Source organism: Anastrepha obliqua, chromosome 1 (genome assembly GCF_027943255.1).
Source record: "Anastrepha obliqua isolate idAnaObli1 chromosome 1, idAnaObli1_1.0, whole genome shotgun sequence".
Classification (NCBI taxonomy): domain Eukaryota; kingdom Metazoa; phylum Arthropoda; class Insecta; order Diptera; family Tephritidae; genus Anastrepha; species Anastrepha obliqua.
This window is the reverse complement of record NC_072892.1, coordinates 182,450,372-182,472,659: the sequence shown is the minus strand read 5'-3', so window position 1 is coordinate 182,472,659 and position 22,288 is coordinate 182,450,372. Positions and strand designations below refer to the sequence as shown.

The 22,288-nt window shown below is 34.7% G+C and overlaps 2 protein-coding genes across 2 annotated transcripts; both read right to left on the bottom strand.

The window, feature by feature from the left end:
• Nucleotides 1–1,070: 1,070 nt before the first annotated feature.
• LOC129243093 (acyl-CoA Delta-9 desaturase-like) lies at nucleotides 1,071–20,887 on the bottom strand. The gene is made up of 5 exons (XM_054880213.1): nucleotides 20,561–20,887; nucleotides 6,607–6,917; nucleotides 2,728–3,064; nucleotides 2,479–2,664; nucleotides 1,071–2,362 (listed from the first exon to the last, which is right to left on the bottom strand). The coding sequence occupies exons 2-5, from the start codon at nucleotides 6,896–6,898 to the stop codon at nucleotides 2,044–2,046; spliced, it is 1,134 nt and encodes a 377-aa protein (XP_054736188.1). The 5' UTR covers nucleotides 6,899–6,917; nucleotides 20,561–20,887; the 3' UTR covers nucleotides 1,071–2,043.
• LOC129243099 (uncharacterized) lies at nucleotides 4,195–5,719 on the bottom strand. The gene is made up of 2 exons (XM_054880226.1): nucleotides 5,155–5,719; nucleotides 4,195–5,077 (listed from the first exon to the last, which is right to left on the bottom strand). Exons 1-2 carry the CDS (start codon nucleotides 5,470–5,472, stop codon nucleotides 4,364–4,366), a joined length of 1,032 nt encoding a protein of 343 aa, XP_054736201.1. The 5' UTR covers nucleotides 5,473–5,719; the 3' UTR covers nucleotides 4,195–4,363.
• Nucleotides 20,888–22,288: the final 1,401 nt, after the last annotated feature.

The following is a 22,288-nucleotide window of genomic DNA, read 5'->3' as shown; positions in this document are numbered from 1 at the left end:
ATTTCAGAGTGAGCAGTGCGTTCAAAAATGCAAATATGGCAGTACTGCAAATGCAACGCGTTCTTAAACGTCATTTTTGTATCAAAAGTCGTGCATTATTTGCAGCAAAAATTTTCACACTGCCAATAAATACGCTAGTACAATGTCTGATGAAAAGTGGGTATTTAATTATTTATTTTAGCTTTTAATACAAAAATTTATGAAAAATACGATATTTAAACTTTATTTTATTATACTTTTCTTGGTTTTAGTGATTACTTTAGTACATCGGAGATAAAATTACTGCTCAGAGTCCGACTGAGCATGGAGAACGAGTTCACATCGGGAAGGAGGAAAAAGAGCGTGCTCTGGGCTAAGGTTGTAGATGAAGTAAAAAAAGTTAATAAGGATTTAAAAACAGATAGAAACATCGCCCAGCGAAAATTTTCTAATTTACTCATCACATATAAGCGAATAAAAAAAAGATATTAAACTTTTGATATTAAACTTTTGACAAGATATGTCCTTCTTTTAAGCTTGACACGGTTTTTTTTTCTTAAATTTAATAAAAGACTATCGGTTTTTTCCTCACATACATCGTCCATGACCAAACTTAGTAACAATTCCATTTTACTGCACAGCGCGTTCATAAATGCAACAAATCTATTTGCAATTTTTCAACAAATCTATCAGTTGCATAAATTGTCACATTGACAGTGCTGCCAGCGCTGCATGTACTGCGCATTATAATGCGTTTCTGAATATAGCCTGCTTCAACTGAAATTGCTTCAGTGATGTAGGGATACAGGGCTGTTGTTGTAACCGCTTGCCTACCGCTACATGCTAGCAGGAACTCTTTGCTGAGCAGTGTGTTATACTACAATATAATGTAAACAAATTTGTTTTTTGGCATGCATACTTACCTTCGGTGAAAAAGCCCGCTTTAATAAAACCTTAAATTATGATTGTTTTTTTTTTGTATTTAAATTTGGTTCACATTGGCCAACATATTTATATGTAAATAAGGATAATGGAATCACTATAAGAATTTAAAAAATAGTCGTTTGTATTCTTTTAGTATTAACCAACAATTTATATGCAATAGTTTATATTTATTTTTAGAAATAACATATTTTATATAATATTATCTGTTTTCATTAATAAATACTAAGAACCCCATTTGTAGTATAGTAAAGTTTCTAAATAGCGTGTATCGTGTGGCATTTAGCGTACTAATAGTAATGATTTGGACCACTGAATTTGAAATTAATAAAATTTATTAATATATTAATTTCATTGCCGTTAAAGTAGTTCATGGAACGTCTTAAGGTTTTTGGTTACAATGCTATCGGAATTAAGCCTGATTTCTGAATTCATTTAGTTTACATTTTTCTCTTCTTTAGCCGATTATCAATTCATTATGCATGCAATTTCAGCACTTATATTTATATTTGTATGATTGTATTTACATATTAACCTCCGGTGCTTACGCAAGTAGGTCCTTAGGTCAATGCCATCTTCACACACCTCGAAAACACATAAGTTAAATTAAAGAGATGTGGAAGAAAAAAATGTCTAACAGCACATATGTATAACATCGATAATTCATAAGACAATTACTCACAGATGTAATGAACTATTTTGTGCTTGCGTACAATACACTGATCACTTCACAAAGATTGGTTCAGTTAAGGTATTTGTTTACATTAGAAAACTTAAGTTTCAAATTAAGCTATTTAATGCCGTGCAATATATAAACTTTTGTTTGTTTCTGTTAGCCTTTGAATATCTAGAAATTTGCTATTAGATTGATTCCGGTACTCCACACACTCAAATGATTCCATTTCATTATTTTTTAATGCATTCCAAATCGCTATATACATACTTGCATTATTATTGCCAAGAAGGCAACTGACGACTTAACAGTCGTTTTCCATTCCTTTCACTTGTGATTCACCCACCCACATTTTTCCAAAAATTTTTACCAATTCTCACATACACACACGCTTACGTTCATCTGTTGATCTTCGCTGGATATTTATTTCTTTGTTCATCTTTTTTATTCTACTCATCTTTTCTGTGTGTGATTAACGCATCCGCCATTTCTTCTTTAGACTGATCCTGATCACCCCAGCCCCAAGTAGCATGTGAACCATCGCCTGTACGCTTGACACGTTTCTCGATAATGTCGTGAGACACCTGTTTTAAATCGTAGGCCCAGCCGATCTTGGCGAAGAAATCAATAAAAGCCGTGGTCAAATTCAGGGAATAATCGCCAAGTTCAGCTGTCTTGTAGTCCCATGGAAATACATGATGATAGTTGTGCCAGCCTTCACCGAAAGCAAAGAACGCGACCGATTTATTTTCTGATGGATTGATAAATCTGTATAAAAATGGAACATGCATTACTTGAGAATTCAGTTGTTATGTTTAAGTGAAAAGCAAAGTTGTATATATTTGGTTCCATAGTTTATGTTTCACATATGCAAATGTATTTACCTATCGTACGGTTTTCCGCCAAATTTATGGGCAGCACTATTCACAAGCCAAGTTACATTTAAAGTGAAACACCAGCGGAACATAGCAACAACAAACCAAGAATTAATGAAACTTTCATTCCATAAGTACATAGAAGTCATGGTTGGCACCAAGAAGCATAATATTGGCATGAGAATCATGTAATATCTAAAAGATAAAAATATACAAAATTAAGTTACTTTTTACTATTTATTTAATAATTGTACTTACTTCTTCTGGAACATTAAAATGGGGTCGGCGCGCAAATCAGACAAATCCATACCTTTGCCTTTAGCTTTCACCTGAGGGTGTTTTTTACACAATAGCCAACCCATGTGGGAGAAGAAGAAGCCTCGTGTAGCATTATGTGGATCAGCATCAGTTTCCGAATATTTGTGATGTACACGATGGTCACGTGCCCAGTGGTAGGCAGCATCCTGGAATGCGATTGTGTTGAAAATCATCAGAATCAGACGCAATGGCCATTTGGCCTTGTAGGCGCGATGAGCCCAGAGACGATGTGCACCCGCAGTTATACCCAGGCCAGAAATCACATATAAGGATATAGCTGTGAATAAAGTCAAATATAGAAATCTAAAGTAATTTAATATTCAGAGCACTTGAGCGGATGCAGTATTTGTCCATATTATATCTTTTCCAAAAAATTTATGTTTCCAAGTATTGCTATTTGAAAGTTTGATGGATATTCTAAACACTAAGTGGTACACACTCAGTATTAAAGAAATTGTGAAGAGTTGTTCTTAATTTACTAAAACAAGTAAGAAAGTGCCAAATTCGGTCAGGACCGAACTTTATATACCCCCGCATGTTTAACAAATCTAATTTGGGTTGGATATTAATTATTGGAATCGGACCAACTCATAGACACAGAGTTATCGCTTGTAAAATCAAAGGGACGGATGGATATTTAGTCTTAACATATAAACGTTGGGCGGCGTGGTTTTTAGGTCTGTCATGTTCTCAAAAAACTAGGGGAAAATGAGAGAGCAAAATCACATTTCATTTTGAGGGGAAGTTGCGAAGCAAGTTAGAAAATTTCTATATGTAAATGGAAATGGTGATTAAAATGGAGAATGTAAGTAAATATTTATATTTTAGACAAACTTTATAAAGTTTATTTGAAGTCATATATTAAATAGAAATCGGCCAACGAACCACAGCCTCCAGTTGCCGTTACTGCAGCTTCCGAAATATAAATCGAAAGCAATGAAGGTATCTTCTGTGGTTTATGCTTGTACTTCTTGGATATAATTTGGCAATATATGTGTGTTCTTCATCTGGCAGCGATGATGAAATGGAACCAATTATTGTGGACGAAAGGAAATCATGCGATGTTTTTTTTAATTTAATACGAGGTAGCCCAACTGAGTTTTTTTTACTTTTTGTGATTTTTCCCGCCAATAATTTAATCAGCTGTTAGTGAAATTTTCAAATTGTTACTGATTTTGGGTTCATATACTTTCTTGATATTTTTCTCTTTGAGAGTGGATTTTCGGAAATTAAGTTATTGGCAAGTTACTGGATAATATTTATATGAACAGACCTTATGTATAACAGGACAACCAGCATGTCCTTTAATTGAAATAGTTTTAGAAAAGGATAGAGTTCGAAAGTCCTGTATGTTATTCGGGATTAAGAAACTACACTGGGAATTCAGTCCAAATGCAAAAATAAAAATCTCATGCTGATTCCATGATTCTATTTAAACAAATAAAGCTTTTCCACTCATACATACATTTAATATTAATATCTATAAAATATTATCTTTCAATAGAAACTACTAGTCGTTGCTTTAGACAAATAAAATATTGAACCCGTTTCTTTTCAGTTAAACATTCACACACTATCACTTTATATAAGACTGCGTGTAATCAGGCAACTGAGATATAGACGACTTTTGTGAAGTAGCAGCAACCGTATTAAATGTGTTTATTGTCTGTCTGGACACACACGATTTTGACATTTGATTTTGATTATTTGTAGTTTTGCTTGAGGATGCTGCAGTCCTGTAATCAGAAGCTGACGTCGACAAGTCCTGTGTTTGAAGGTCTCTTTCCTCATTTTCTTGCAGTTCATTTCTTGCATTTGTGCCTTTCGTCTCCTCATTCTGCTCTTGTAACGGTGGTGTCTCGACTATTTTGCGAATATCCACAATGTTTTTTACAGATGTAATTTCAGATATCTCCAGCGATGGTGTGGGCGTCACATTAGCAAGCATAAAATCCAAGTCCATTCCAAGTGGGTATTGGTAGCCTCTGGAAGGACAACATTCCTGCAATTGTGTGTGTGGGTGATGTAGTGAATAGAGGTCTTGAAAAATCAGAGGTGTATCGATAGATGCATTTATATGGGACATTTGAGTGGTTGAGCGGTTGTGTTTGTGTTGACGTACACGCGGCAGGTATGCCCAACGACCGGTGTGTCGCACCTTTTTATTATTTGTGCGCATGCGCTTGCGTGTGCGGTCGATGTCATCACCTGAAAGAGATTCCTCATCAGTACAAGCACGCCCACGTTTCGTATTGGGATCCAAAGTACTTCGACTGCACCGCCGTGGATCCTAATCCCAAGAGATAAGAAAATATGAGAATAGTATACCTATAACCTTGAAGTGTAATCTTTGACGAATATGCTCACAGTTCCGCGAAACACTCGACGATCTGGAGTTATAGAATTAGGTTGTGCATTTGGGCCTGGTACGACAGCAGCGCAACGTCCAAGAGCGTACCTATACGTGCCAAGTCGCTCAATCAATCCAACTTCGCTTAGGTTCTTTAATGACTTTTGCACAGCGCTCTCTAGATTCGGCACAGGTACTAAGTTTCGCATCTGATATTTGACTTGGTTTATTATATTTGAAGTGATGATGACCTGATGACGAGAACCGCCACTCAAAACACCCAATGCCTTCAATACATGCCGGTTCACTTTCTTAGGTATATTAAAATGATCCATCGCTCACACTTTTTTTATAATTTCAATCTCGTTTTTTAATTCTACGGGCTAAGCGGCTACCTCGTTTAATATGAACTCTCAATAACTCGAGAGAATACACAAAAATTTTGCAAATATAAACTAAAAACAAAAACAAAAAATTTTTCAAACAACGCGAATACAATTTTTTTTTGGAATACAGAAAATAGAGTTTATAAAAAATAAAATGCTAAATGAAACTTTTTGTATAATTATTCCAATGTCTGACTGAAATGTCAATTCAAACTTTGATTAAATGATATTTTTTATTTTTTATTCTTTTTTTTTCGAGTAGGTCAGATCGGAGTGCCTGCTGCTGGTAACAATGGCACACATTGGCCAAAAGTAAAACACATTGGAGTAAGTTGTTTAGAACTACTAGTAGCCAATAAGTTTAATAAAACGGTTGCGTGTGAAATAACCTAGGACGGTAACTGTTATGCTTTTTTTCATAAGAGTCAGTAAATAATTGTTATTTTTCCAGAAATAACCTAGGACGGTAACTGTTATTCTTTTTTCAGAAGAATCAGTAATTAATTGTTATTTTCCCAATAAAAATAAAAGTCAAAATGTTACCCTTAAATAAGAGATCTGGCAAGTGCCAGCGACACAAGTCAGTGTAGAACGCGCGTTCTCAGCACTTAAGCTTGCGCTCCGTGATTTAGGATACAATTTGATCGATCAGAACTTATTTATTGCACATATAATTGCGCTACATAATGAAATAATGGATTGAGTGTACCTTGACCGATGTGGTGTTTCATCCTGTTAAATAATTCTTATTGAAAATTTATTATTGACGGTTATTCTTTTGATAAATACATATCATAATTCTGCCATGAAAAATCTTTCTCATGAAAACCGTTTGCCGTTTGGGGACAACGCAAAACTCTAACTTTAAAGAACACACCGCACGGATGATCAGATTTTTAAAAATTAGGTTGACAGGATGCGCTACTGTGGAGTTAGCGGCGCCAACCAGATGAATAAAATCATGTTCCATAGATAAAGGATAATTTTGAGTTGTGTTCCTTTTTTATAATCGTCAAAAAGATACTTGTATTTGGACCAATACATAATGCAATGATCGATCACAAATGAGCCAAAAATACTTACCAAACGCAATAGTTGGCCATTTGGCCGATGTCAACATAAGCCAAAGTCCATAAACTGCTGCCAAATGCACGTAGACGAATGCGATTATATTTCGCCAAACAAGTTTTAGTCTTCGTTTCTCAGCTTTCTTCAATTTTTCAATGTCCTTCACTAGGCCGCCATCATAGGTCTCGGCATCTTGTTCGAAGAGTACACCAGTAGAGTTATCAGTCAGAGTCTTTGAATCAGCACTGGCGTCCGTAACCAACGAATTGGTTATGGATTGTGTATTTGCTGTGGCGTTTGGTGGCATGATGTTATTGTTACTTTAGCTGCAATGAAAATTGAAACAAATTCAGAATTAAATCTTTGGTTTATTATTCGGTCAGTGATGCCAAAAGGGGGCCAAGATAAACGATTGAGTAGGGCGTGCAAATAATGAAAATTTACTATTATATTATTGGTTGAGATCATGATTATCTCTCGAGAATGTGACGTAATTGACTACCAAAAACGTGCAATTTGTCCCGCTAAATTTTTTCATAGTAGATTTTCAGAAGTTTCAGGTCTCTGCAAATAAGCCGCAACCGACCGATCACCTCAAAGTCAACATAATCTACGTCACTGCTCAAATTCAGTGGGATCTATGCAGCAGTCATTGAAAACTGAACTCTTCAAATCCATGATTTTGTTTTATTTCAATTCGTACCGAGCTTCTTTTAAAACCTTATAGTTAAAATAAATGAGAATTCATAGGGGAAATTTAATTTGGGACAGAAGCAGATGCCTAATTCCTAATGTCTAATGTCTAATGGACTCGTAATATGTATGCAATATATGTATTTTCTGAACAATTTCACTTTCGACATACAATACTTACAATCACGATATATTATACACTTTTCCATATACATATACATACATATATACGTATGTATGTACTACATGTGTATGATTTTAGGAAATCAAATATGTACTTATGTAGCACGCAGAAAAAATCAATAACAATATGTCCTTGTGGAGGGGTGCTAAAGCAATGTCCTTCGATGCGATTTCGCCGTGTCCCCTGCATTGACGGTCAGTGGAAGCCGGCTTCCTGGAAGCTGCTTTGACAAGGTAATAGACTAGCTTAGTATGTGTGGGCTATTTGGTTATCAGAGCGGCGTTGGCGCAACATGCGTTTGTTTTTTGTTTCCATTCCGGTCATGAATGTTTTTGTTTTAATATCATAGGTCTTAAGGTTATAAATTAGTTATATTGACAGTCTTATTTATATATGTAATTAGACATTTTTCTGTTGTTACTACTGTTAAAAATTTCGAGAAGTTCAGCAAGAGCTGGAGCGAGAAGCTACAATGCTCTTAAAAAATCAAATGAGATATTTTTTTTTATTGTATTGTAATTTACGGAAATATTTGTTTACCCGTAATTCACGATAAACCCAAATACTTTTAACATTTTCTAAATTTTTTTCTTCAAATTTCACATTCCTGGATAAATTCTCAATATTTACAGCACAGCAGCGGCTTTAGTGATGGTCGAATCTAACAATATTCCAAGTAACTTATAATTTCATCTGATCTTTAAATGGAGCAACATTTCTACTAAGCACAGTAGGAATCATTTTACCATATCTTTGTGATTATAATTTCTTAATCGCGCAGGCTATGACCGAATAGGTGGAAGTTGTCAGGTATCAACAATTTTTTTTATTTAGAATGTTTTTTAAATTCTATTTTTATAATATAGGCTATTTATTTATACGATTTTTTTTGATCTGGCAGCGTATGTATGAACACTTCCCCTGTGAGCAAATACGGGCACTTTGTAGGACGAGAAGTAAACTATTGTATTTAATAATTTTCCTGCAGGGCGAATTTTAACATTTACTCAATTAAATCTTTTGTGTTTTTGTTTTGTTAATAATATTTATATTGTTTTAGTTGATTAAAATTGGAGATATGTATGTCGATTTCCCCACAGTAGTAACAGTATTCTATATTTTTTATGGATTATCGCATTTTGCATATTACGTGTTTAAGCAATGACAAGAGACTCGAACCCACCGGTCACATAACTGTTAATTATTGCTACAAATTGTATTTAACAACTGAAGTTAGTAGTCTTGACAATTTCAAGGGGGAGGAATGTTAATGACTACAACGGCACTTAATTTCACAACACTTTACTAGGTTCCGTATCCTCTGACACACATATCCACACGTACTGTTAAAGTATATTTACATGAGTAATATGGTATAGCTTAAATTGTATTAAGGATTTTATGTGTCAGTCACATCAAATTTAATTAGGGAGGCAACCTCGTATTTCTACTACACCACTTAATGTTAAATTTACGAACCTAGTTGAAAATTAACTACGAAGAATTTATATATGAATTTCCCGTTTGTTTAATAATTTTGTCCAATCTCTTGTACAACGCTCCCAATCAACTCAGCGACTGGTTTGAAAAGTTAACTTGCGATTTCAAGTATTTGAGAGAGTACAATCGGTTAACGCGCTCTTTCTCCAACTCAGTGGCACCTGCAGGTGGGTGGCAGCGAATGCCTAGAGAGTCAGGGAAGCACTCTCAGTTGGCAAGTCACGTATTTTCAGGCGCCATTTCCCCAATGAACTACAGCTACACAAATGTTAAATATTGTTGCATATTTATATGTTTGCATCTTAAGGTCAAGGCCTTTCAACTTCGCATGTAAAACGAGTGCGAAATTTACTACATTTCTACAATACGACATACATACATATGTGTGTATGCAACAAACTTAACAGTGGCCAAACTACGAAGCTTGTTATAGACGACAAATTCTGTAGGTATATCAATAGATTTGTTTTGCATTTAACCAATGTCTACTTGCTAGTCATTATATTAACCTTTAACTCATATAAAATTAGCCGACTCCAACGTGATGTACGTACAGTCATACACGTATAAAATGAAAAAAGTATCGTTCCTTGGTCTTGAACAGAAAAGCACAAATCAATTGAACACGCAAGTCATTATGCGCAAAAGTCATAACTGTGGGAGAACAGGAATGTTTTTTTCCCTGTTTTGTATACGAAATTGTAAAAGCCGGCAAACAAAAACTGATGAATATCCGAGGCAGAGTTGCTCTTTCAAAGAGTTTATATTTATAGAGAATTTGTATAAGACATTTTGTTCTCTTTATTATGCAGAAATCTACATATATAAAACATGAAATAAGAGTTAAATGCCAAAGTTGTACGCTAATTACGATACGAAAAAGCACTCAATAACTTTTTACAATTGTTTAAAATTGTTAAATTAAATGTTCCATAAAAGGTGTACAATATTGAACAGAAACTACCCTTCTATAAATTACATTATATCGACCAACGAACAACTTGTTTAAATAACAATGGTTGCTGTATGAGCTTTATACGATTTTATTTTGCCATTACTTTTTTAAACGATTCTTAGTAAGTTATGCTATATGTGGACGTTATGTGTAATGCGCATGCCGTAGAAGTAGTGCTATGTGCTTTAGCATTGAATAAGACTGATACGTGGTAGTATTTTATTAACGTTAAGAACATTGAATTTACTTTCGCATGCTACTTTAGACTCTAAAGCACATTCTACGTATTAACCCATTTACGTTCGCTTTATCTTATGGACTGCGATTGAACAAAGTGTTTCGAAAATTGGTTCAAAACGAATGCAAAAGTGTATTGATCCTCATGTTGAATATTTTAAAACACAATTAAACCGTTTTTAATCACTATTGCTAATTTTTAAATTGTTAGGTTAGAAATATAAGTAGCAATCCTCAAAGTGCTACATCAGGCAATTATGCTTTTTATTTTGGAACATAGAAAACATCTTAAATATAGAATATTTATTTCTAATATTACGTCCGTGATAAACAGCGTTATGCAATACTCGGCGGATAGTTTGGGTACTACATTGCTTTCCAATTCCACTTCAGATTTCAATTTGTGGACACTTATCTTAGAATTTGTACTTATTTTGCGTATGATTACACTATTTTCACTGTCACTGAAGGCCCGTGGGTGGATCTTATTAGAGGTTTTTCCCGCACTTTTATATATTTTTTACCATCTTTTGAATCGTAGCATGACTTTCATCTACGAAACGACCGTTTTCGCATAATGGTTTATTCTCTTTGTGATATTTTACTATCAAACTTTTCAAATCATCAGAAAGCTCATTCGTGTGCATATGAAAGAGTGTGCCAATATGCAAATGCTATGTGTAAAAACTTATGATTACATATTGGGAAACGCGTTAACTTCAATATTTTCCAAAAACAGAGCTGGTATGGTTAACTGTGGGTATTAAGTATAATGAAACTAACACCTCTACTCGGAATATGAATATTAATAGAAAAATATCACGATAAATTATTAAAATTGTTTTAATAAAAGTATGAATAAAATATACCTTATATAAAAAAATCATAGTCAACATGCACAGTCATGTTAAATATGTATATGCACTTTTTCCTCATGATTGGTAAGTGATTTCCATTCTTACCTGTTTAGCAACTACCTTACATTAATATTCGTGTAACTTGGTAACCCCAAAATCTAAATGCTCTCATTATAACGTCAAATAACCGGCGAATTGTGTAGAGTCGAATCATGCGATTCAGCTGTGAGAGCCAATGACGGTGTGAGCTTTCATGCACATGTTTATGCATACTAGAGCTATCGATTCCAGAATCCCGGCATTTGTGTGTATATATGTATACAATAACTCAATAAAGAATTCGGACACCCAAGTGATATGGTTTTAAATAAAAAAAATATTTATTAAACTGCACATCTAATGCGTTTATAGGTCTTCAAGCGTTTTTCAAAACAACAAAAAACATGAACAAAACTTAACTTATTCGCACATAAAAAATACAAAAATAAAAACTTTGCAAAATACATGACAAAGAAGAACTCGGACATTTATATAAAGTAGAGTTAGGCAAAAAATATTCAAGAAAAAAACAATATAAAGCATTCAGTCTTCTCGGCATGGATTCGACCAGTTTCTTGCATGTCAAAGAATCTATCTTATCCCATCTTTAATAGCATATCTTAAGTTTTTCTTGTTTCTAATAACATGCTTTTTCAGTGGGATGTCTGGGGATTATGGAGATGTTTCAAGTTCTTTAGGGCAATTGTACATAAGCCATAGACGGACATCAAGTGCTTTATGCTTGGGATCGTTGTCTTGATAGTACTGGAAATTGCCCTTAATTTCTAACTTTACAGCACTTTGGACCAAATTTTCTTTCCTAATTGTTAGGTATTGTTTGTGGTACATATCGCCGTTCATGAAGTACACATTTCCAGCACCAGCAACGGACATGCAACCCCATACCATTACCGACCCAACCCCATGTTTAGCTGTCGAACGCAAGTTTTTTTCCAGCAACTCTTCATTAAGTCTTCTCCCACCATATGACTGTCCATCTGACCTAAATATGTTAATCTTGCTTTCATCAGCAAATACAACATGCTTCCAGAACTCGAAATCCTTATCCCCACGACGCTTTGCGAATTTTATTCTCTTGTGTCGGTTAATCTCGTTGATGAAAGGTTTTTTCCGTGCAACTCTTCCATTTTAATTATTAATTTGTTGCACTATCCACCGTTCATCTGCATCCGACAACAGATTTGGTCGTCTCGATTTCTTCTTATTTTCCACGGATTTTGTTTCTTTGAAACGTTTCATCACGTCGCATACTGTCGAACAGGGTCTATCTACTATTTCTGCGATTTCCAAACGGTTTTGCCCTTTTCACGATGACTAATAATTAAATTTTTGACTTCAATTGAGCTTTGTCCACGCTGTCTACCTATGTTTATAATTTAAACTTTTTTTCATCAAAACACGACTGAAATTTTATTTTAATTTATTACGTTTGGTTCTTTCTTTGCACTATTCTACCCAGAGTAAATTAATGGTGGCATTCCCCGTTTTAAAGTGCCAAACTATCGCAATAATGCCAGATGTCCGACTTCTTTTTTGACAACAATTTTGCGAATGCTGCATTACAAATTTTTTATAACAAGGAGGTAATAGATTTGTATATTATTATTACTATTTTTAGAATCTTATTTGAATACCCCATAGAAAAATATAAAAATAAAAATTATTTAACTTGCATTTCTTACAAAAATTTGGAATTTAAAGCTGCATGCTATGTACATATGTCCGAGTCATTTATTGAGCCACTCTATGTGCATATACATATATAATAAAAAGTATAATATATTTAAAATCCATTTATTTATTACTTATTATATGGTAGGAGCTTGTATCATACAATATTGATGAATTTTTCGAGTTAATTTCTTGCTAAATAATGACTATCTAAATAATAATAATAAAAACTAGTCCCGAAAGATCCGGGATGGTAAAATTCGAAAAGTTAGCAACCCTAACGTATGTACGTACGTACATATAGTACACTGCTGTACCGTGAGCGTTGAAAGATGGTGGGCTAGAGGTTTGGGGAAGCTTCATATTGAAAGAAAAACAAAATCTAAGCAATAGCAGATATGAGAGCAAAGCGAAACTAGCAGGAACCACATGAAACCAAATCGGAGCGAAAAGTATAAAAAACAGCAAAATTGAATTGAATGTATGCATGTATGTAAATGTACCTTAAATTGAGAGGGCAGATCGAAGAAATATAGCAATGATATTCGTATACATACATACATGCATGCGTATATATGCGCGTAGGCAAAGTTCTATTGCTCTCTCCAACATACCAATTGCATCATCTGTGAATAGAATGTATATGTAGACCAGAGGAATCTATTTTAGTTCTGCATCAAGAATACAAATTAAAACGACTAAAACCATTTTTAATTTTGCAATGTACAACCTTGACAATGAATTCGCTTGTACTGCTCGATGCTGATATTGGAGAATTAGCAATTGTTGTTCAAAATTAGCGGAATTTACTTGCAGTAGGCAACAACACTATAAAATAGGTGAGGAACTTAATTTAATTACCTTTTATGAACTGAACACTAGAAGCGTTAATGTATGCAAATTTGTATATATAGGGTTATTCAATAGGTGCGCTTCAACTTTTTTCCGATAGGGAGGGCGAACGACGCAATATTTTTTATTTTTCGCTTATCATTTGTAAACTTCATTACTATACATTTCATCATGGAACGCTACACACTTGAGCAACGATTGCAAAGTTCAAAAGTTGAAGCGCTCTTACTGAAAAACCCTATACTATACGAGTACATACAAGACTTCGAAAGTTTCACTAACGTAGTTTAATTGTACATACATACTTACTAATGAATTTATTTAGGATCATTTTATTTTGATGCAGACAACTCTTTCATACGTTGCTGGTTTTATGGGGTGTCATAAAAAGTCGATATTATACCGAAATGTTTAATTCCATAACAATTAAAGCCCTTAAGGCGAATATCGTCTGAACTAGTCGAGAGATATACCCAGAAACTATAAAGGTCATGAAAATTCGGTTATTGAAAGGGCGCGCAACTAAGAACAACCAGCCGATGCAGTTACTTTAATGAAAACTTATTTTACGTTTGTGTTTCTGCTTTAATATTTGCGTTTTTGTTTTAATATTGTAAATACTAAAAAATAAATTATTTTTGTTCACCTCATTTTTTTTTTAATTATTAAAAACAAAATCGAAATAAATAAACGTCAAATGTCGTGATTCCTTAAAAAAGCGTTCTAAAACTTTTCCAAAATGTTCTTCAAATTTTTCCTAACTGCGAATTTATTTAAAGTATACAAATATGTTTTGCTGCAAAGTGTGCCGGTGAAAGACCAAAAAGAGTCCGCAGAAGTATCACTTGAAGAAGAGAATTGTTTTTTTCGAAGAAAGTCTTACAATTGATATGTTAAGCACCCGAGTTTATCTGAGGTTTCATTCTACAGGTTGGTTGAAACGTATTGAAAGCGGCACCTATTATTCAGTGGAGAAATCAAAATTTCCTAGGTACATATTATATATCAAATGAATGAGTAATAGATATTTCACATTACATTGTAATTTAACAAAAAGCTGTGCAGCCCTATTTGGCAGAGTGTCCAGAAAATCATTGCAGAGATGGTACAAAATTATTGGAGGATCATTGGATAAAAAACTTATTTCATTTAAAAATTCACAATCCTTCATTTCTGTTTTCTTACTTTTCTACGAATATGAAATACATTTTAGTGAAGCACTATTGAACGCGTGATTGTTGTGGAGCTCACACTCATCAATGTACATAGTCCCTTTCCGTTGCCCGTAGGATACACAAAATTGTGCAAAACTTATCCCGTAGAAAACAACTGCGCTCTTTTAATTACATATTTACACAATACATCAGTTTGTGTGTGGTTGTGTTTGGTTGTATCGACACAATGTTGCCATTGAGATTTTTGCATACACACTTGCATCAGTTACTATTGTTCATTGTATAATATGCCAAAGTCGAAAACCACCAAATGTAAATAGATCATTTATCATTTGTTTTGTAAATGATTTCGAAATGTACTGTTTGACAACACTGTGTGGTGAAAGAGCAATCAGCTGACGCGATTCTACGGAAACATTCCACAATCCACGTTAAAGATCAACGATGCTACGGAACGAAACGGTGGTGAGAAATCATTTACATAGGGCTCTCATTAGTTTCATTGTGTCAGCTGGCACGGGCGTACGTTTACGTTGATGAGTGTGACCACCATTAGGCAGCTATTGGGTAATGCCGTAGTTATAGGGTAACTGAACTGGTAGAAAAAAGGGAAAACGAATTGTTGATCTTTATGCTGATATGGATTTAAATATGTGCCCAAATTTTTGACTTTATCTAAACAAAAACACTTTCAGCCATTAGGATATGCTATACATACACACAAGCATTTTTCTAAGCAGACGTGCATATGATTGCACCATTTAAGTATTATTAAGTTATCATTATACTTATAGTTTCCCTCTGTAAACTGCTTGCCAAAGATCAAAGTTTGATAACTTAATTGGAATTACGAGTTTGTATCGAACTACTTACATACAAATAGGGAACCAGTTTTTTTAATATTCAATTCATAAATGCATAACTTTGCCACGTAGCTGCTGTTTGTAACAATACTAGTGCTAAAGTTAGTGTCGATACACTATTATTAAGCTATTTTTATAAGCACTTTTGAAAAATCTACAATTGATTAACTTTACGAGTTTCCTATACAGACACTTTTCCCATAGCATACGTCATTTACAGTGTGAAAATAAACTTAAACAAATGTAAACTTAAACTTAAGTAATTTTAATTTCCAATTCTTTCCATTTTAAATGAGTTGGCTCATGAAAATTGCCTATTGTAAAACCACTTATAATAAAAGAACATAAAAACCTCATTAGACTACGATTATCCGCTTTTGTTTTTTAGCTGTATGCATTTCCAATTTTGCTTGACACATTTCAAATAGTTTTAGCACTAATCTTTGCTTGAGTCACTTGTTAACCCTTAACGGTCCGGAAGTATTTCCAATTTACTTCCCACCAGGTCCAAGCTCTTTTTATAGCTGGGTATTTAATATTTTTATGAATTTATAGGAAAGAAAATATTTGTATTTTAGTAAAACATTTTTTAATATTTAGAGTAATTGAATATCAAGATGCTTTAAATTTTATATTTTTTAGGTTATGATACGCTCAAAGCACTCTTGGATAGGAATCCCTGGCTTGAGAGCGTTTCTCTCTTATCGAAGCTTTTCGATACGAGCATTCTGTGCAGTTTTTTTTAGTTCCACTGCAAATGATATGGAGTGCTCCAGCGCGTTAACTGCAAATACTCTATAACGCGAAAATATGCATATGTATATACAAAAAGATACATAATAACGCAAGATAATAAAATTATATTTCCCGCCATAAACGCGCCATTAGATCCACTAAGTAGTATTGCCATGCCGCTCATAAAGCGGCCCGTTAAGGGTTAATATGTGTAATGAACCTGCATAGGTATGTACGTACTTACTTATAATAACACTAAATACCCCGTCATAGTGGGATCACATATCAATGAACTGCGGGAGAATACTTAATCGACGGTGCTGTATACAATCGACAATACTATAAAATAATTAACCATATGGGAAATTTAATAGGAGTCGATTAGAGGTGAGGAACTATTTAAGTTAAATATGTATCTATGCACTAAAAAAGACTTTTAAATGCACCCTGTGTCTGCAGTTCAAAGTTTTTAATTTGTATATACATATATATTCCAGTGATTCTCCTGTGGAAATACAATGTATATTTTTTATTGGAAATATGTGCGTTTGTACGTATGTAAGTATGACGACAAATGTCGATCGCTTACCTAGCCAAACGCGAATTTAGTGCATTTACGAACTTTCACGTTTTTATTTGCATGTACTTATCATATTTACATATATGTTTTTGTGCATATTTCTTTATAAGAAGGCAATTCGAGAAAGCTCTTAACGTACATATATCATTGAGCTATGTTAGCTCTTGGTGACATTCTTCCTTCACCCTGTGAAATACTGTCACGCCCATTCGGTCGTCGAACAACCGCAATAAATAGTGTTTGGTAACAGTGCCTATCATTGATCCAATGAGGGACGATTAAATATTTTAGATTTGAGCTGTCAGTATAAGTAACAAGTAATGCTTTGAGAGACAAATGTAGAAGAACTCCGAACTACGCAGAGCTCTGACCGGAATATTAAAGGAAATCCTCTCAAAAACCGGGCAGTCAACGGCACCACGGATCAAATCGAAAATTAAAGACAGAGATAGGATTATTCTCCTGTTCTGCAATGATTTTAAGTTAATCAATCAGCATGCGCTTCATAGATAAAAATAGGATCCGAAAAGTGTAAATTACGCACCCGAAATGTAAGAATACTTTCTGGATTCGTGCAATTCTATCAGCATCGCACATATCATACGGAGGCCAAATGCAGCATGCAAACAACGCATACAAAAGCTTCAACGTATGGTTGGTTGGTTGGTTAGAGTGGTGATTCATCCAGAATCCAACTAGCGCTTCCGCACCATTTTGTTGCCACATCCTCGTTACCAAATTGTTTAACAGTTATTTACAGCAGGACTATATCCAGTCTGTGCGGTTTAGGAACCTTATTAGGTTGTTGACGTCTAAGCCAGACAGCTGCTCGAGACTCTCGAACAGCGGTTTGCCCAGGGTTGACATTCTGTCCTTCTATAGGGCAGGGCATTCACAGAGAAAATGGAAAATTGTTTCTTTTTTCTTCGGTTGTTTACAACTATGACAGTAGCTTCAACGTATAAGGGCCGGAGAAAGCGGAGCTATGACGCCTAACAAAAGCAAGCATGGCGTAATATTTGGTAATCACTAGCAAAAGTAAGCTTCGAATCAAATATTACACGAGCCTTTCATTTTACTTACATGTGACAGGGGCGTGCTAGATATGTGATAGGAGGTGCCGATGACAGTGGCACGCTTAGAAAAGGTAATTCGCACGGCGATAGACGATTATTGATACACCAGTTACTGAAATTATCTAAATCCATTTGCATCAATTCAGAATCGAGAGAGCTAGTGATCGCCAAATTCGCCAAATAAATCTTAATGTAATCTTAGCTGCATTGCAGCTGGCTTGGAGTTTATCATGCAGATATTAGTACAAGTTCCAGGCATAACCGCTTGTTTGTTTTTGTTCTGGCAGCGGCTTACAGATGCCTGTTTCGACAGGATGGAACGAAAGGGAGTGGAGCGTTAGATAAGAGATAACTCGTGACAAAAATAGGCGCTACTCGTTGCCCCTTTCTATTTTGCTCCTAGATGTAGTGATACCGTAGAATAAAAGGAACTGAAAAGCCACTGTGTAGAACTACGCCTGTGCGCGACTTAACCCTATACACATAACCTTCTAAGCTGCCCTTTTAAACATAACCATTCGTCATTTCGACGAGCTATTATTCGCGATATATAAAATCGGTTGAAAATATATATTTCTGAAAGTTTTAATACACAGTTATATTAACCAAGTATATCTTAAGTAAAACACACAATAAATTTAATTTTATGTTAGTATATTTTTTTATAATCTATGTTTTTATAAAACGCTCTCTTTTGAGATCACTGTAAGATAACATACGTATAAAATCTAAAAAAAAAAAACAAACGCAAAAACAGCCTCTGCTTCTTTGGCGATATTTAACTATATTCATTGCAAATTTTTTGAAGCACATTGTGTGTAAAAGTCGATTTTGTGTTCACCACAAATCGCAATATTGCATTTCACAATTTCTTCTTACATTTGATCAGTCATAAAATGCTCAAATAATGCAAGTGGATCAGTTATATTTTTGATAGAACGGGCAGGCCCTCTAGCAACATGTACAATATTAATTGAAGATGTTCTTTTTGAGCTACTCCCTTTACTTTTAGCCCAAGTATGTCGTGAGCGACTACGAATGTTACTCGTAGAAAAGCTTAAAATACATGGATTGTTTTTTGAAAGTTGAACTGAAGGAGAACGGGACTCTAGTGAACGGTCCAGCGAAACAAGAGAATATTGATCTTGTGTATTTAGGGAGTTATCCACACTATCTGAATAATCGTCTACGTGAACGCTTTCTATATCATCCAGCTCCACATTATCTTCAAGGTCGCTGCCAGGCGAGTCATCACACACACTGGCACCTTCCTCCTCCAATAAGAAACGAAGAATAGCTTCCTCAGATAACACTCCTCTTGACGACATTAAAAAAACTACACAAAATAAAAATACTAAACTGTCACAAAATCTACACAATTGTAAAGAAAAGCACACAAATACTAACCATACGTCGAAATGACGTACAATTTCTCGGAATCTCAAACAACTACACAACTACGCGCCTCACACCTAAGCTTCTCAAGAGAGCTCAATGAATACTTAGTTAACAAGTAAAGGTATGGCGATCATCCTGCATATTAAAAAGTTACAACGATATTTCTATCTTCTGTTCGACGATTCGACGAAGGTTATGCGTATAGGGTTAAACGACCAGCTTTTGCCACCAGCTTCTTTAGATCCGTTTCCAGTATAGTCGTATGTTTCCCATTCTACTCTCTACGCTGCGCAGAGCGATGTTCTTTCGATATGGATATTACTAGAAATTAAATTCTATTGAAGCCTGCTTTCAATTGAAAACTGATATTTTGAAACTTCATGAATGTTGTATACATAACCTTAAACCCTTTATTCCTCATAAAAATAACATCACAAAGGGCCCAACGGTCTTCTGCATGCTGGTGTAATTGTCAGGCTATTTTAATTCTAGTTATTTCAACAATTTAAGCCCTTCAACATTCAACATAAAAGATAAATAATTTGTGAATGCCTTCAAGGAGAATTAAGCGCCAAACAATGTACTTGACGCAGCAAACACATATGCAGACATAAATACAATACATAGTATGTGTGTGCCAATGTATGCATTCATCTTTATGCATTCACATGTTTATTTAAATAATTTAAAATACCTTGAACTTTTTTTAGCGCGTTAATGAAGAATGAAAAACTATTAAGTATACATTTTTATGCACACACTTCTTTTCCTTGAATATTAATGAGAGGAAGATGCCGCAGACAAAACTGGTTACTGAAAAATTCAGTAATAATTCAACTATTATTGAAGAATTATGGTTAAGCACTCATGGTTCACTCGATTCAGGCGCATTGGTAAATAGTAAATCAGCCCGAAATTAAAATCGTGTTATGTTGTCGACAAAATATTGCATTTATTCTACTCTGTAGTTGTCAAAATATCGTCTTCTTCTCTCAAACGGTTTTCCTATTGCCCCACAAAACCACAGTACCTTTTTAACCTCAATCAAACGTACTTATTAGCGTTGAATTGATACTTTCCTTATATTTTCTCCAAATATTCTTTTAGTTTGGATTTTCACAAGTTCTACTAACCTTTATTTAGTTTCCACTACGAAAATATCACACAATAGTATTTTTGTTTATTTTGTTCTCTTTTCAACAATCAAGCACTTATTTAAGCTTTAAAAAGCGCAAATACCAATGGATATTTATTTTCAAGTTAATTTTCGGTATGAATATTTTAATTGTTGCCTTTATATTACAATGTTATGCCGAAGAACAACACTACCGGCGTTTGAGTGCTATTCTGGAATGTTGGTGCCACCGCAATCGCTAATCCGCAAGACGTTTGTCCCCTTTGCGATTTCTACTCGAACTGATCTTGTCGGCGCAGAGTTTGTACCTATAGGCAACAAAGAGCTTTGCGAGTGCTTAATAGATCTAGCGGCGTGTGTGTTCTCGCTTGCTTTAGGTGACTTCCCTTCTCTACATCCGCACAGCATGAAGCATTATATGTGAAATGAAATTCAGCAATGTTTAGTTTACTCAAGCAACAACAATACACACCAGGTTTGTATAGCAAAATGTACCTTAATAACATTCGATTTTAATGCCGTAACATGCTGTTATGGCGTTCCTTGAATTTTATTCCCTTATCGCATTGAAAAAATAAACGAATTAATACATATGTATGTGCCGACTAATCCAATTATTAGTTGCTATTCCGTAGTTTAAAATTTGCAAATATCATCACCGAGTTAATCGATGATCGTGTACTTAATCTTCAATTTTGCTAATTTTGTATGTGTATTGTTGACGGTCAACGAGAACGAATGAAATGCGATACGCAATAAAAGTTGCATGTTTAATGCTAACAATCTTACAATTGATTCAAGGATGATTCACGCATATGGCAATAATTTTTTGGCGAACGCAATGAACTGCACGCACTATGCATTTGTATACATACATACATATGTATATGGAAATATACATAAGTATATAAGCCAATTTGGAAATTACAAAAATTGTGATGAGCCTTTTAATGTTTTCCTTTTAATGTTTTCCAAAATAACTGGTAACAGAACAACAACAAAGACTTCGCGAAAAAATAAATGAGTTGCTCATATAATTAGACAGACGAATGATAAAAAAGCCAATTGCCGTGAATACTGTCAAGCTAAATACATACTTTTTTCAGTATTCATTGAGACCTACGCCTCAACAAAGTTTACAAATTGTACAATAGTAATACGAAAATCGACGCTGAAAATTTTCATCGCGCGCTCAGGCCAACTTACGGTATTCAGCAATGAGGCCCATTTTTGGCTTATTGGCTACGTCAATAAGCTAAATTGTCGTAATTGGTCTGAAGTGCAAGTCGAAGCCATTCAAAAAAGGCCATTACATCCATTGAAAACAATCGTTTGGTGCTGCCTATGGGCTGGAGGAAACATCGGCCTCCTTCTTCTTCAAAGACGAGGCTGGCGTCAATACAACAATTAATGGCGAACGCTATCGCGCCATGATAAACGACTTTTTGATGCCGGAAATTGAAGCCCGTGATCTCCACAACATTTGGTTACAACAAGACGGCGCTACGTGCCATACAGCCCGTGAAACAATGGATTTACTGCCTCGTCGTTTCGGTGAGCAATTTATCTCTCGACTCGGACCAGTGGGTTGTCCACTAAGATCGCACACCTTTGGTCTTTTATTCATGGGGGTATGTAAAGTCTAAATTTTTTGTGGATAAACCAGCTTAGATTGAGGTATTAGAAGCCAACATTAGGAAATACATTCGGAACTTTTTCAAGCCAG